This window comes from Schistocerca americana, chromosome 3, assembly GCF_021461395.2.
Source record: "Schistocerca americana isolate TAMUIC-IGC-003095 chromosome 3, iqSchAmer2.1, whole genome shotgun sequence".
NCBI lineage: Eukaryota > Metazoa > Arthropoda > Insecta > Orthoptera > Acrididae > Schistocerca > Schistocerca americana.
The window spans coordinates 469,494,481-469,508,816 of NC_060121.1; the positions used below are offsets into that span (position 1 = coordinate 469,494,481).

Consider the following 14,336-nt stretch of genomic DNA (forward strand, 5'->3'; position numbering starts at 1 on the left):
AAGTAAAACTGCTGTGAAACGCAACTGTGCATCTGTCAGCTACATCATTTACAGTAGCCAGTACTGCACATCCACCCCGTATTTTTTCAGTCAGTGTAGCAGACAGTACATCGACACCGAGGACAACAAAAGAAGAAAAAGTAGGCGAACTGCTAAAAATGTGTTAAGGAATCCAATCATGCAGACTGATGCAAACAGACAGAAGAGGGATGCATCCAGTAATAGGTAGACAATAATAAGACAACAGACCAGGGCAGCCAAAAAACTGATGAGAAGAAAGGCACGTAACTTGCAGCACAGACCAGGGCACTTCAACCAAAATAATCAATACGGTATTGGTCATCTGTTGCTGAATGCATTCTTTGTGCTGTTCCAGAGATTATGGTAACAATAAAGCAATCCATAATCAGTAAGTCATGAATTCCAGTACTACTAGACCACAAGTTTAGCAACTGAAATATGACAGCAAGTGATAGGTAGTGGGCAGCGGCAGTATATTTAAGTTCTACGGCTCGACATAGAATTAGCCTACGCAACTCCTTTTTGTGGGCATGGCCCATGGGCAATGTTACCTGCTAGATTATGTTGCCTGCTAGATTTTTGTCTCTCTACATTCTGGTGTTCTATCTGGACTGTTTTCAGTCTGAGACACTGTATTAATGTTTTTACAATATTGACCATCCCGGATTTTCCATTTACCTGCATGTTCAGTGTGCCACTATGCTCTGCAATAGAGATAGTACAATGTGCTGCTGAATAGTCACTGTTTGTGTTTTCAATCATAATTATGAAATTGTGATATCATAGAATGGTGTAAGTACACATTAAGATAAAAACCATTAAATTTTTCAGTATTAAACATTTGAAGCAACTGTTTTGTAGCAGTACAACACTAGGGGATTTGGATTAATACGAGACACTGTTGTTCTCGCAAAAGTAAATTATTGCTCTTAAATTTGTTCAGCAGTTACTAGGGATAGCGATATGGCTGTAGTGTCACGTACGCAAGGTATAAAAGAGCAGTGCACTGGCAGAGCTGTCATTTGTACTCAGGTGATTCATGTGAAAAGGTTTCCAACATGATTATGGCCACACGACAGGCATTAACAGACACTGTACATAGAAAGGTTGTTGGAGCTAGAAGCACTGTACATTCCATTTTGGAAATCATTAAGGAATTCAATATTAGAAGATCCACAGTCTCAAGAGTGTGCTGAGAATACCTAATTTTAGCCATTACCTATCACCACGGACAATGGCAATGGCTGACGGCCATCAATTAATAACCAAGAGCAGCAGCGATTGCATAGAGTTGCCAGTGCTAGCTGACAAGCAACAAGGGGGAGAAATAGAAGCAGAAATCAATGGAGGTTGTATGACAAATGTATCCATTAGGACAGTGTGACAAAATTCGGCATTAATGGGCCATGGCAGCAGACACCTGACGCAACTGCTTTTGCTAATAGCATGGCATTGCCTGCAGTGCCTCTCCTGGGCTCGTAACCATACCAGTTGGACCCTAGACGACTTGAAAACTGGTCTGATCAGATGAGCCCTGATTTCCTTTGTAAGAGCTGATGGTAAGTTTCGAATGTGACACACACTCCATGAAGCCATGGCCCCATGTTGTCAACAAGGCACTATCCAAACTGGTGGTGGCTTCATAACGGTGTGCTGTGTTTAAATGGAATGGAATGGGTCCTCTGGTTCAATTGAACTGATCATTGACTGGAAATAATCATGATCAGCTACTTGGAGACTATTTGCAGCTATTCATGGATTTCATGTTCTGAACAATTATGGAATTTTTATGGATGACAATGCATCATGTTACCAGGCCACAATTGCTCACTATGGTTTGAAGAACATCCCGGAGCTTTTGAGTGAATGATTTGGCCACCAACATCAGCATACCTTAATATTTCTGCAGAGGACTTCGAACGACTTGTTGAGTCCACGCTACAGAGCTGCTGGACAATGCCGGGCAAAAGGTGGTCAGACATGATATTAGGAGATATCCCATAATTTTCATTGTGTACAATTGTAGATTTTCTGATGTAGCCACCCTTAGTCAGTGTCAAAAACTGGTAAAAGTAAAATTTTGTTAATAACAGTTGGCTGTTTTATACCTATCACAAATCAAATTTAAATTTTATGTTTCATAAATTCCTGTGTAGCCCTTATGTATGTAAAACCGGAATGTGGGTTGTGTCACTTGAAAACAATGTCATGTGTACATTCATGCATTTTATACTGTTGTTCAACATAGTATCAGAATCAATATGTGCTACTGCAACAACAGAGCCAGCCATCACAGAGGGATCACTCAGAAACAAATATAGCACTACCTCCAGCTTTTCCACCCTTCAACAAGGGAGAACGAGAACAGGATTCATATTTGTGCTGGCTGCAACAACACTGCAAATAATTCAAGGACAATTTACAGTGTTATTCCACATCTCTCATGAGCTGCATGTGAAATGTTACTTCCCCCCACCTACCTCTTGTCAGACACAGTAGCACTGCCTTTCAAGAAAATGTGTGGGCTTTCATTGCCTTATTATTAGTAGAAGTGCCATAATTGTAGTCTTATTACTCATGGATCACAGATTTAAACTCTTCCTTCGAAGTTCGAATTCCCAAATGTCGTTCCAACATTTAACAATTCCTATGTCAAATTTCTAATTGAAGACATTCCTGTCCAGCTTGCTCCTAATCAATAAATTTGAAATGAGGCACTAAAATGATATGAAGCATCTATGAACGAGTAGTTTGTATTATGCAATCATCCAAACAGGAAGGTTAAACCCTAATCGCTCATGAATGATGACACCAATAGAAACAGAGCACAAGCTTGGATTGGTGAAGGCTGGGAGAAGACATATGTAGGGCTCTTTCAAAGGAATTATCCTGGCATTTGCTTTGGCTGACTTAAGGATATCGTGGGAAACCTGTTTATACAGATGGCTACATAGATTTGCACCACTGTTTCTAGCAACGAGTCAATTAATTTAGCACTGTGCCACCTAGCTCATTGCAGTCGTTCAAAATAGTTCAGGGAGTCAACCAACATTTTGAAGTAACTCAAGAGGTAGTGACAGGATGCTCACAACACTTCATGTATTTCATGCTGGCCCCCTTCTCATTTGACACTGTCAACCGAGTCTTCACTAGAATTAGTGCACACACAAAGTTCAGTAAAACATCTTAAGTGTCTGCTACCATCACATTTGACATATCTCAAAAACCACATCACAGGTGATAGTTTGCATCAATGGGATACTTGCACGGCCTACCATAAACAGCAGCATGTCACGGCAGTTTGTCAAAACATGGAAATAAATCTCTTCAACATACAGTGTTCATTATGGATCTAACAAAACAGCTATTGCACCTACCAGATTCAACATTTGGTCCTTCTGGGGCAGCTTCCGAAAAAGTCTCTTCTATATTTAAAGTTGCCTCTGACCTCACCCGATACCTTAAATATGTTGGTAGTTCATCTTCTTTAATGTTATCAAATATTATACCAATGAACTTGCCACCACCTTCAAATGCGTTATAAGCACTTACAATATCATCTTCACTCTGTACGCCAATGATTGCTAAAATAAACAAATCATTAATCAATATATATTGAAATGCACAGTACAACATTTTTACAGCAATCCTCAAACAACATTTTTACAGTAATGCTCACAAGCTGCATTATTAGCAACACCACATTTAGACTGTTATCAGCAAATTAATGCTTACAGAGCACATTTACCAGCCCAATCACCCTCCACACAAAATACAATAGTCTCATACTCACGGAATGAATGTTGGGGATCAAGTGCAGGAATACCACACAGCCATCCTGGGAAAGTTCCTAGTGTATGTGGTTTTCCATTACTTCCCTCTGACCTGTTATGAAGTGTCAAATGTGTACCTGTGTTGTGTGGTCGACTGTGCTTGTACAGTGTATTCTTGTGTTTGTGTTATGGATGAGAGGAAGGAAAATGTTCATCCTCTCCCTTCCTCTCATCCTCTCTTCTCATCCATAACAACACAAACCCAAGAACACTATGCAGGGTTTTCTCCAACAGCATCTGATACTGAACTACGAAGTTGAAACACTGTACACAATATCATTATATTTTATTTATAGCACAATGAGTATAATATTTATGTTGCCAGGGCAAAGAAGTAATCAAAAATGGATAATGAAAGTACTGTAATATGTCACAAACATTTCTCTTATTATTTTATTATCACATTTTCCTACTTCTACAACTGTTTTTATTTCATTCCCAACACCTGACCCCTTTCTCCTACAATTCAATCTAACATCATATTCTATACACTACCACTTTATCTCCACTCAACTTTCTGGTATTTCAAAACTTTTTCCAGGTTGTTGGTCACTGAAGTATCCTGATACTAGCACTCTGTACACTACTTACCCTTCATTTGTTCATTGTTTCAGCACATGCTAATTTTCTATGCTACTCATTCCCACATCCATTTGCTGACATAATTTCCATCTAGAAACCAGTTCTACATCAAATAAAAGCAACACACTTACAAAACGTGTCATTGCTATGTCATTCAACCCTTCTTATCCTCAGAAACATTCATCCTGTCCACAAATCTTACCTTCTATTCTGTGTCCAAATTTAATCAAACCATTTTAAGAACTCATGCCCATTACAGGCTCTGTGAAAGAAGAGATTATTATTATTATTGTTGAGGTCTTCAGTCCAGAGACTGGTTTGATGCAGCTCGTCATGTCCTACAGTAAAGCTGCATGCCCTCGGGAAAAATTACGGATGTAGTTTCCCCTCGCTTTCAACCGTTCGCAGTACCAGCACAGCAAGGCAGTTTTGGTTAATGTTACAAGGTCAGATCAGTCAATCATCCAGACTGTTGCCCCTGCAACTACTGAAAAGGCTGCTGCCCCTCTTCAGGAGGGTCTGGCCTCTCAACAGGTACCTCTCCATTGTGGTTGCGCCTGCGGTGCGGGTATCTATATCACTGAGGGATGCAAGCCTCCCCGCAATGGCAAGGTCCATGGTACAGGGGTGGGGGGGATTATTACGTTATTCAAATCCAGCACTCTCAAGCAAGATGCAAATTGATGAACCTTGCATCAAAGTTGAAGTTGATATAAAATGAATCACACACCATTTCAAGCTTATCCTAAACATATGTACATACAGAATATGCAGCTGATCAGGCTTTACACACACTGATCACCCAGAACAGTTATGATCAAATACCTAATAGCTGGTATGTCCACCTTTGGCTAAGATAACAGCAGCGACACATCCTGGCATGGAAGCAGTAAGGCCTTGGTAGTTCGCTGGAGGGAGTTAACAATACATCTCCAAACACACCACCTAATTCCCATAAATTTTGGAGAGGCTGTTGTTGAACTATGATGCCACATTTAAATTGCACCCAGATGTTTTAAATTGGGTTCAGGTCTGGCAAGCTGGGCGGCCAGAACTTCAACTGGAACTCGCCACTGTGTTCCTCGAACCACTTCATGGTGCATTATCTTGTAGAAAAACGTTACTGCCATTGTTAAATATGACTGTTATGAAAGCGAGTCATGGTCTACCAGTGTAAGATATTCCGTGGCCATCATGGTGCCTAGCACGAGCTCCACTGGACCCATAGATGCCCACATAAGCGTTCCTCAGAGCATCTGCAATGTTCTGCCACTGCACCAACATCCAGTGCCCATTTCAGTCATAGTTGCTGATGTCGTGGTGTTAACATTGGCACATGCATGGGTTTTTGGCAGCGGCGGCTCACTGTTAGGAGTGTTCAGTGCACTGTGCATTCAGACGCACTTGTACTCTGCCCAGCATTAAAGACTGTTAGCATTAAAGTTAGTTCTGCCACAGTTTGGTACCTATCCTGTTTCACCAGTTTGTCCAGCCTATGGCATCTGACATCTGTAATGAGAGGTGGCCACCCAACTCTACAACATATGGATCTGGCTTCACTGCGTGTTTAAGACACTTACCACAGCAGTCCTTGAACACTCAACAAGTTGTGCAGTTTCTGTAATACTTGTGCCGAGCCTACGGGCCACCACACTCTGCCCTCAGTCAAACACAGATAAATCACGCACCTTCCCCATTCTGTAAACTGACAGTACTCTCACTGATACCACATGTACTGTGCATGTGTACAACCATCACTCATTCCTCACCAGGTGACGCTGCTATCACGTGGACAGGTTTATATTAGTAGGTCAGTGTTCATAATGTTCTGGCTGATCAGTTTAAATACTTCCAACAGTAACTCAGACAGCTCAGGAACTATGTACATCAAAGATGACCATCAAATTATCATCCACCCATTGATAAAGACCACTACAGTTTTACCTGATGGCTTTCAGCTGAGTCTGCATTAGTCCTCAAATAATCTGAAATCTTCCAATAAAGTAAATTTTGAAAATGCTTCAAAACAAACTATTCTGGAAGTCACGTACATTCTAAATCCTGTTACAGGTGCTTGCACTGTCTACCACTCTTATCTTTCCATCACAGGACAGATATGTCTATACCCATCTGCAATGGCAGATTTCTGCTTTCTTGCCACTTGAAAAAAAGTGCTAGCATCACACATGGCACCATATGCTTAACTTAATTCTTATACACATGTGCTATTACACATATCCCTTCCTGGCATTTAACTGAACATGTTGTAAACTTTTTCTAATATGTTAATCAACTTCATGTTTAATCATAACTATTTCATTTGTGTATAACATGATAACAAACAAATATCACAATATATGAATAAGAACATTAGCATTTATCCTAATCTCCCTGAGAGATTGAAAACTAGCTAGTCATTGGCCCTAGTTACACACTACATCAGATGTGGCATCTGTGAAATGGCAAGACAGAACAATAAAAGCGACTGAAAAATACTATATACCACAGATTAGACACAAAAATGCACAAATAATTAGTATCACAGTACAACATCTCTGACTTAACGCAGTACGATGTGAAGCACACAAATGCAACCAGAGTCTTTAAACATTGTGGAATGGAATCCAAGGGGACCTGGATTTGTTCCTGGGGAATCATTCTCATAATTTTTGAATGTAACTTCACAACGCATAAACAGTGATTGCTACAAGACTACAATGAACAACATGCAAACAAACTGTATCAAAGATACATCCAATTACTGACAGGCCATGAGAATAAGCATTTCAGGGAAGCAACAGAACCCATAGTTCAAAGAAGAAAGCTTGAACATATCTCACAATATGTGCCTGGGCATGTCACTGCTGAAATCAAATGTGTAGATCTATCTAAAGTAGGTGCACCATCTCACAGTCTAAGCCCTTCCTGTTGTGGTTGTTGTTGTTGTTGTTGTTGTGGTCTTCAGTCCTGAGACTGGTTTGATGCAGCTGTCCATGCTACTCTATCCTGTGCAAGCTTCTTCATCTCCCAGCACTTACTGCAACCTACATCCTTCTGAATCTGCTTAGTGTATTCATCTCTTGGTCTCCCTCTATGATTTTTACCCTCCTCGCTGCCCTCCAATGCTAAATTTGTGATACCTTCATGCCTCAGAACATGTTCTACTAACCGGTCCCTTCTTTTTGTCAAGTTGTGCCACAAACTCCTCTTCTCCCCAATTCTATTCAATACTTCATCATTAGTTAAGTGATCTACCCATCTAATCTTCAGCATTCTTCTGTAGCACCACATTTCGAAAGCTTCTATTCTCTTCTTGTCCAAACTATTTATCATCCATGTTTCACTTCCATACATGGCTACACTCCATACAAATACTTTCAGAAATGAATTCCTGACACTTAAATCTATAATCAATGTTAACAAATTTCTCTTCTTCTTCCTGATGTAGTAGTTAGTTATCAGATTGACCTCAATACACTGAAATTAAGATACTAGATTGCCCAATGGTGCTCAAAACTATCATGTTTCACATTTGGATGATATGCCTTTCAACAACACAGGCCAACAGGTTGCAGTCACCGCAGCAGAATCTAACACATACACTGACAAAAATAGAAACTGTTACACCATGAAAACCTTGACAAAACACTACCTAACTGATACTCCAGTATAACTGCCTAGGCTTCCACAGCCAAAACTGGTTGACAATGAAGTTTTCCAAGTATTTTACCACATCATAATGTAAAAAAACTATACAGGAGAAATCAACATTTTGGCCACAGTTACAGAAGACCCAGAAGAAAGTAATTGTAACCATGCTAACTAGTATGTGGCAAGACTGATAAACACTGTTGACATACCCTTCATGACCAGGGTGCCAGGTGGCATATTTCACCAGGATAAATCAAGACTCTACACTACAATTCACACCTCAGACACACTGAGGAATGTATGGATCCTCGAATGTCCTGTTCAGTCCTCTGATTCAACACCTATAGAGCAAGTCTGGGATGCGATGACAAGACGTATACAGGATGGTTATAGTTAAACTTTCACTACTTGAGAGGGCCCCCATGAAAAACTAGTGATCGTATGATAACGAAACTTTGTGGAAAATGTGCAAGGACACATGGAAGGGAGATAATGAATAAACCAATAAAAGAAACACATTTTAATTTTCATATGAAAGGGTAACATTCACTAATTGTGCATCACATTTACACTCCAAGTTATGAGCTTTGCTCAATATGAAGCCTGGAACCACACTAGAGATACCACTTCATAACTGTTTGCAAAACTTTTCAAATAGTGGACAGTGGACTGGTTATCTGTTGTGACACCCTTCATGCACTGTATGAAGATCACACACTGTGTACAGCATTCTCAGCCATGGCAACAATAACTTCTTAAACAACTTGTGGTGCAACTGGCTGTCAACATCTTTCAAGAGCAATTCACAAACCTCAAGGTCATTTGAAATTCTGAATCATGTTCTTCAACTCCTTGCAGAGAGAGAACCTCTCCATATTCCTTTAATGCATCGATACTACCGAAGAGCAGGAGCACTACTGCTGATGTTTTGAAAAAACGGCTTTACAAGTATAGCCCTACTCACCTTGTGCAGACCCACTTGACCGTCTGCAATTGTTATGCATAATGATGCTTGTGTTTCAACCCTACATCGCTGTACCAGTACCGGCACCTAACAGCAAGTCATAAAACTAACAATACTAACAACTCAAATCCTGCAGCGTATCTATACGGTAAATAGTTTTCGACCTATACTAGCTCAAGCAGTAAAAGTTTAATTATAACCACCCTGTACCATCATAACAGCCTCCAGCCAGCAATTTTCATGAAATGACATGGTATATGTTTCAGACATGGCAATAAATTCCTCCAGATATCCGGAGCTTTTTGCTTCCATATCACAATGAATACAAGAGAGTATTCATGACTGTGGGGGTCACACAAAATACTGATGTTGTTGTTGACTGGCATCAGTTCAGAATGGAATGAAAGTTTAATCATCTAATACGTGTTGTTGTTGTTGTTGTTGTTGTTGTTGTTGTCTTCAGTCCAGAGACTGGTTTGATGCAGCTCTCCATGCTACTCTATCCTGTGCAAGTTTCTTCATCTCCCAGTACCTACTGCAACCTACATCCTTCTGAATCTGCTTTGTGTATTCATCTCTTGGTCTCCCTCAATGATTTTTACTCTCCAACTTCCCTCCAATACTAAATTGGTGATCCCTTGATAAAAAAAATCCATGAAGTTTGGTAAATGCTTTACTTTTATTTCAAGGCAAAACACTTTCTGTTCCACTCAAACCATGATCATTTGCAATTTGAAATGTGTGGTTTCTTGGCAATAGGTGTTAACACAATAACATGCGCACTAACAGTCTGACTTGCAGCAGACTGCATAAAACAATCAGCTCAAAAAGTTCCACATCTGTTGCAGTAATCCAGTGTCAAGTAAACACCAAATAAAGCTGTAGAGTCTATTACCACTAGACAGACAACAAACCACAGGCTTGTCACTATATATAAACATGTTCTAACTGCACTCACCATACAGCTTTCTGTCTGCTTGTATAGATTAGTTGGTCTCCTGGAATCTCACTGGCTTCCCATTTACCTGTCTGTACATAGGTAGGTAGTAATGTTGAAAAAATGTTCGAATGTGTTCCTAAGCTTACACACTACTTAATCTAAATTATCTGAAGGACAAACACACACAACCACGCCCAAGGGAGGACTCAAACTTCCGTCAGGATCAGCTGCACAGTCCGTCACTGCAGTGCCTTACACTGCTCGGTTAATCCCGTGTGGCAGTAATGTTGACAACAGGGATGAGAAACAACTGCATGAGAAATGAACATGTATGGTTCATGTTGGACTGCAAGCCAGAGGGCAGGAATAATCTGTGCCGAGAGGCTTTCTTCCCTTCCGCCCCAATGCCAACCCTACACATGGGTAAGAAAGAAATGGATTATACATGTCGTTCTGCACTGTCGCCTGCTCCAAAAAGTGCGCACTTCCAGTCTATCCAATGACATATGCGATCAGATAGAAAGTTTTCTAACAGACAGAACAGTATGTCGTCCTGAATGGGGAGACTTCAACAGAAACAAGCATAACATCAGGCATGCCCCAGGGCAGCGTGTTAGGTCCACTGCTTTTTACAATTTCCATAAACGATCTGGTTGACGGTATTAACAGCGGCATTAGACTATTTGCCGATGATGCTGTAGTCTACAGGAAAGTAGTATCACACAAAAGTTGTAAAAAAAATCAATGAGGATTTGCAGGAAATAAATGTGTGGTGTAATGACTGGCAGTTATCTCTCAATATTAGTGTGACTTACTGTGTATAACAAAGTGAAAATCACCATTAATGTACGAGTACAAAATAAATGCCCAGTCTTTGGTAGCAGTAACATCCATCAAGTATCTGGGTGTGACTACTTAAAATGATCTCAAATTGAATGATCAGATTACATAAGTAACGGATAAGGCAAACTCTAGATTGTGGTTCAGTGGTAGAATCCTGAAGCGATACAGTCCTTCAGCAAAGGAAATTGCCTCCAATACTTTAGTTCATCCAGTCTTACAGTATCGTTCATCTGTATGGGACTCTTACCAGTTGGGTCTGATTCAAGAGATCGAGAAGGTCCAAAGAAGAGCGGCAAGATTCGTGACTGGTACATTTAGCCATCGTGATAGCATTACAAATCTCATAGAAAGTTTGAAGTGGGACATGCTTGCAGATAGACGACGCGCTAAACGTAAGGGGCTGCTCACTAAATTCCAAAATCCGATATTCATTGAGGATGTAGAGCATATATTATTACCACAATGATCACCATTCAAAGATAAGGGAAATTAAGAGCTTGTACTGAGGCATTCAGACAGTCGTTTTTTCCTTACGCGATCAGCGAGTGGAACAGAGGAGGAGGGGGGGGGGGGGGGGGGGATATGACTTTGGCATGAACAGTGCCCTCTGCCACACACTGCTTGATGGCTAGCGCAGTATATATTATGTAGATGTAGATGTTTTTCCACATTCAAACAGGTCGTGGAGCAAAACCATTCCCCAGAAGAGTCTGAGAAATAAAAAGGCAGAAAGCTAACTAAGAAACACAGTGAAAGAGGAAATGAAAGAGTCAAAATGTGCATCCAACAGGAAAAGAGCAGAAGAAGGTATGGCTTGGGCTGGCTGATCGCAAGAAGAAGAAAGGATGAACCAGCCACTCTGCAACACACTAAAATCTCCAGTGCAAAAGAGAAGGTGAGGGGAACATGACAGGGAAAAATGAACACCAAGGCAAACAAACAGCAAAGAAAGAGTGAGAAAGAGTTAAAATGGAGGGAAGGTAGAGGCCTGGGAGTGAAGTCCAGATACCCACACTTGGCCATTGAGACCTTGTCTCCCAACACTGTTGGCTGTGGGATGGGAAAGTTAGAAGTCTGCCACAGAGAGGCTAAAATTGGGCAATCCTACAAAACGTGGTTGACAGTCATGTGGGAACCACAGTGACACTGAGGTAGGTCCTCATGACTGAGGAGGTGATCGTGAGTCAGCTAAGTATGGCTGATGTGAAACTGGCAAAGGACAACTGAGACCCAGCGAGTGGCTCATATGGATGAACACCACACAACTGTTGTCTCCTTAATAACACGTTGTTTATTTGACATACTGAGGGTGCATCATTCAGCATTCCAGATTCCAAAAACTTTACGGCATAAGATCGACAGGAGATCAGTCTACGGTGGGCCAATTGCCAGAGTTAGTTTACCGGTAGCCTGTTTGACGAGCCTGTCAGCAATTTCATTGCCTGGGATCCCGAAACGTTCTGGGGTCCAAATGACGGACACTGAATGTCCACTGTTTCCAAGGATATAAAGAGACTTCTGGATAGTCATTGCCAGAGGGTGGCAAGGGAAGCACTGGTCGACAGCTTGTAGGTTGCTTAAGGAATCAATACAGATGACGAAGGACTCACCTGCACAGGAGCTACCAACTCTCCATTGAAAGCAGCCATCCAGCTGTTCAATATGGCCAATATGAGTATAAGCGAGGCATGGACCATGGAGGCATATGTGAGTGGACCCACAGGAAATATGGTAGAAGGAAAGTGTCAAGTGCAGTAAGAAGTAACCAAACATGGATTCCAATTGGAATCCCCAATCTGGGCAGCTGTTGCGGGAGATGGACTGTTGTGTTCAGGAAAAGGGAACATTATTTTGGATGGTGAGGCAAACTACGAATGTGGGTAGTATAATTCGCAAGAAGTTGTCACCTGATTCGCGATGGAGGAACGCCAGCTTCCATGAGGAGGCTATTTACTGTGCTCATTCAGAAAGCTCCCATCGCAAGTCAAACTCCACAGTGGTGTATACGGTCCAGCAGCCACAATGCTGAGGAATGTGAAACCATACACCAGGTTCCCATAGTCAAGATTGGACTGCACAATGACTTTATACAGCTCCAACAGTGTAGGGTGATCAACACCACAGTTGGTGTGGCTCAGACATCAAATAATATTAAAAGCCACCAGCACTTTTCCTTAAGCTGGTGAAGATGGGAAAGCCAAGTTAAGCAGGTGTCGAAGGTAAAGCTGGTCATCGGAGTAAAGTTCCAGTTGTGGCTGGACAGTACGACGATGACAGAAGTGCATGATGCAAGTCTTGGCAGCTGAAAACTGAAAGCTGTGAGTGAGAGCCCACAACTGCGCCTTTTGTATGGCTCCCTGCAGTCAAGGGTTAGCCACACCAACAGAAGAGGAGCAGAAAGAAATACAAAAATCATCAGCACATAAGAAGGGGGGATACTGAGAACCCCACAGATGCTTCGAGGCCATTAATGGTAATTAAAAGAGTGGGACATTCAATAGAGAGCCCTGCGGGACCCCATTCCCTTGGATGTGGGGCAGACTGTGTGAAGCACGAACTTTAACTCTGAAAGTGTGAGGCAACAAAAAGTTCAGAATAAAAATCTGAAGCACGACCCGGAGACGCCACTTGTGCAGAGTAGTTAGGATGTGGTGTTGCCAAGTAGTATTGTAGGCTTTTGTCAGGTCAAAAAAGATGATGATAAGGTGTTGACACCAGGAAAACACTGTTAGGATAGCAGTCTCCAGGTAGACCAAGTTGTCAGTGGCAGAGCGACCTTGGCAAGAAACGCCCTGGGAAGGAGGCAGACGGCCCTGAGATTCCAGGAGCCAACACAACCACTAGCTCACCATACAGTCGAGCAGCTCGCACAGAATGTTGGTAAGGCTGATGAGATGATGGCTATCCAAATCTAGCTGGTTCTTACCAAGCTTTAGCACTGGAATTATGACATTGTCCCACCACTGTGATGGGAATTCGCCATTGCTCCATTTGCGGTTGCAGACGGCAAGGAGGTGGCACTGGTAATCCGCTGACAGACATTTAATCATTTAGGAATGGATGTGGTCTGACCCTGGGGAAGTGTCAGGACAGTTGGCAAGGTCATTGAGAAATTCCCACTCACTGAAGGGAATGTTACATGGCTCAGGGTGACATGGAGTGAACGACAGGTGTCATCATCCCACCCATTGTTTTAGGAGATGAAAGACAGGGTGGTAATTCTCAGAGGCAGAGGTGCGAGCATAATGCTCGACAAGTCGCTGTGCAATTACGTCAGGATTGGCAAGTACAGCTCCTTGTGTGAAGATTCCAGGTATACCTGCAGGGGTCTGATATCCATAAAGATGTCTGAGCTTGGTCCAAACATGGGAAGGAGACATTCGTTTTGCAATGGTGGAGACATATCTTTCTTAACATTCCTGCTTCCGTCATTTGATGGGTTGACGAACCTGGGTACGGAGCCATTTAAAGGCAATGTGGTGCTCCAGGGACAGGTGGCACT

At 41.8% G+C, this 14,336-nt stretch overlaps 1 protein-coding gene across 2 annotated transcripts in view; it reads right to left on the reverse strand.

Annotated features, from left to right (window-relative positions):
- Positions 1-14,336, reverse strand: part of LOC124605138 (phospholipid-transporting ATPase ABCA1-like) — a 423,943-nt gene that overhangs the window by 339,936 nt on the left and 69,671 nt on the right. For both annotated transcript variants that reach the window (XM_047136621.1, XM_047136620.1), the window contains exon 3: positions 3,399-3,605. In XM_047136621.1, coding sequence (XP_046992577.1) covers positions 3,399-3,605 — 207 coding nt within the window. The remainder of the gene's footprint in view (positions 1-3,398; positions 3,606-14,336) is intronic.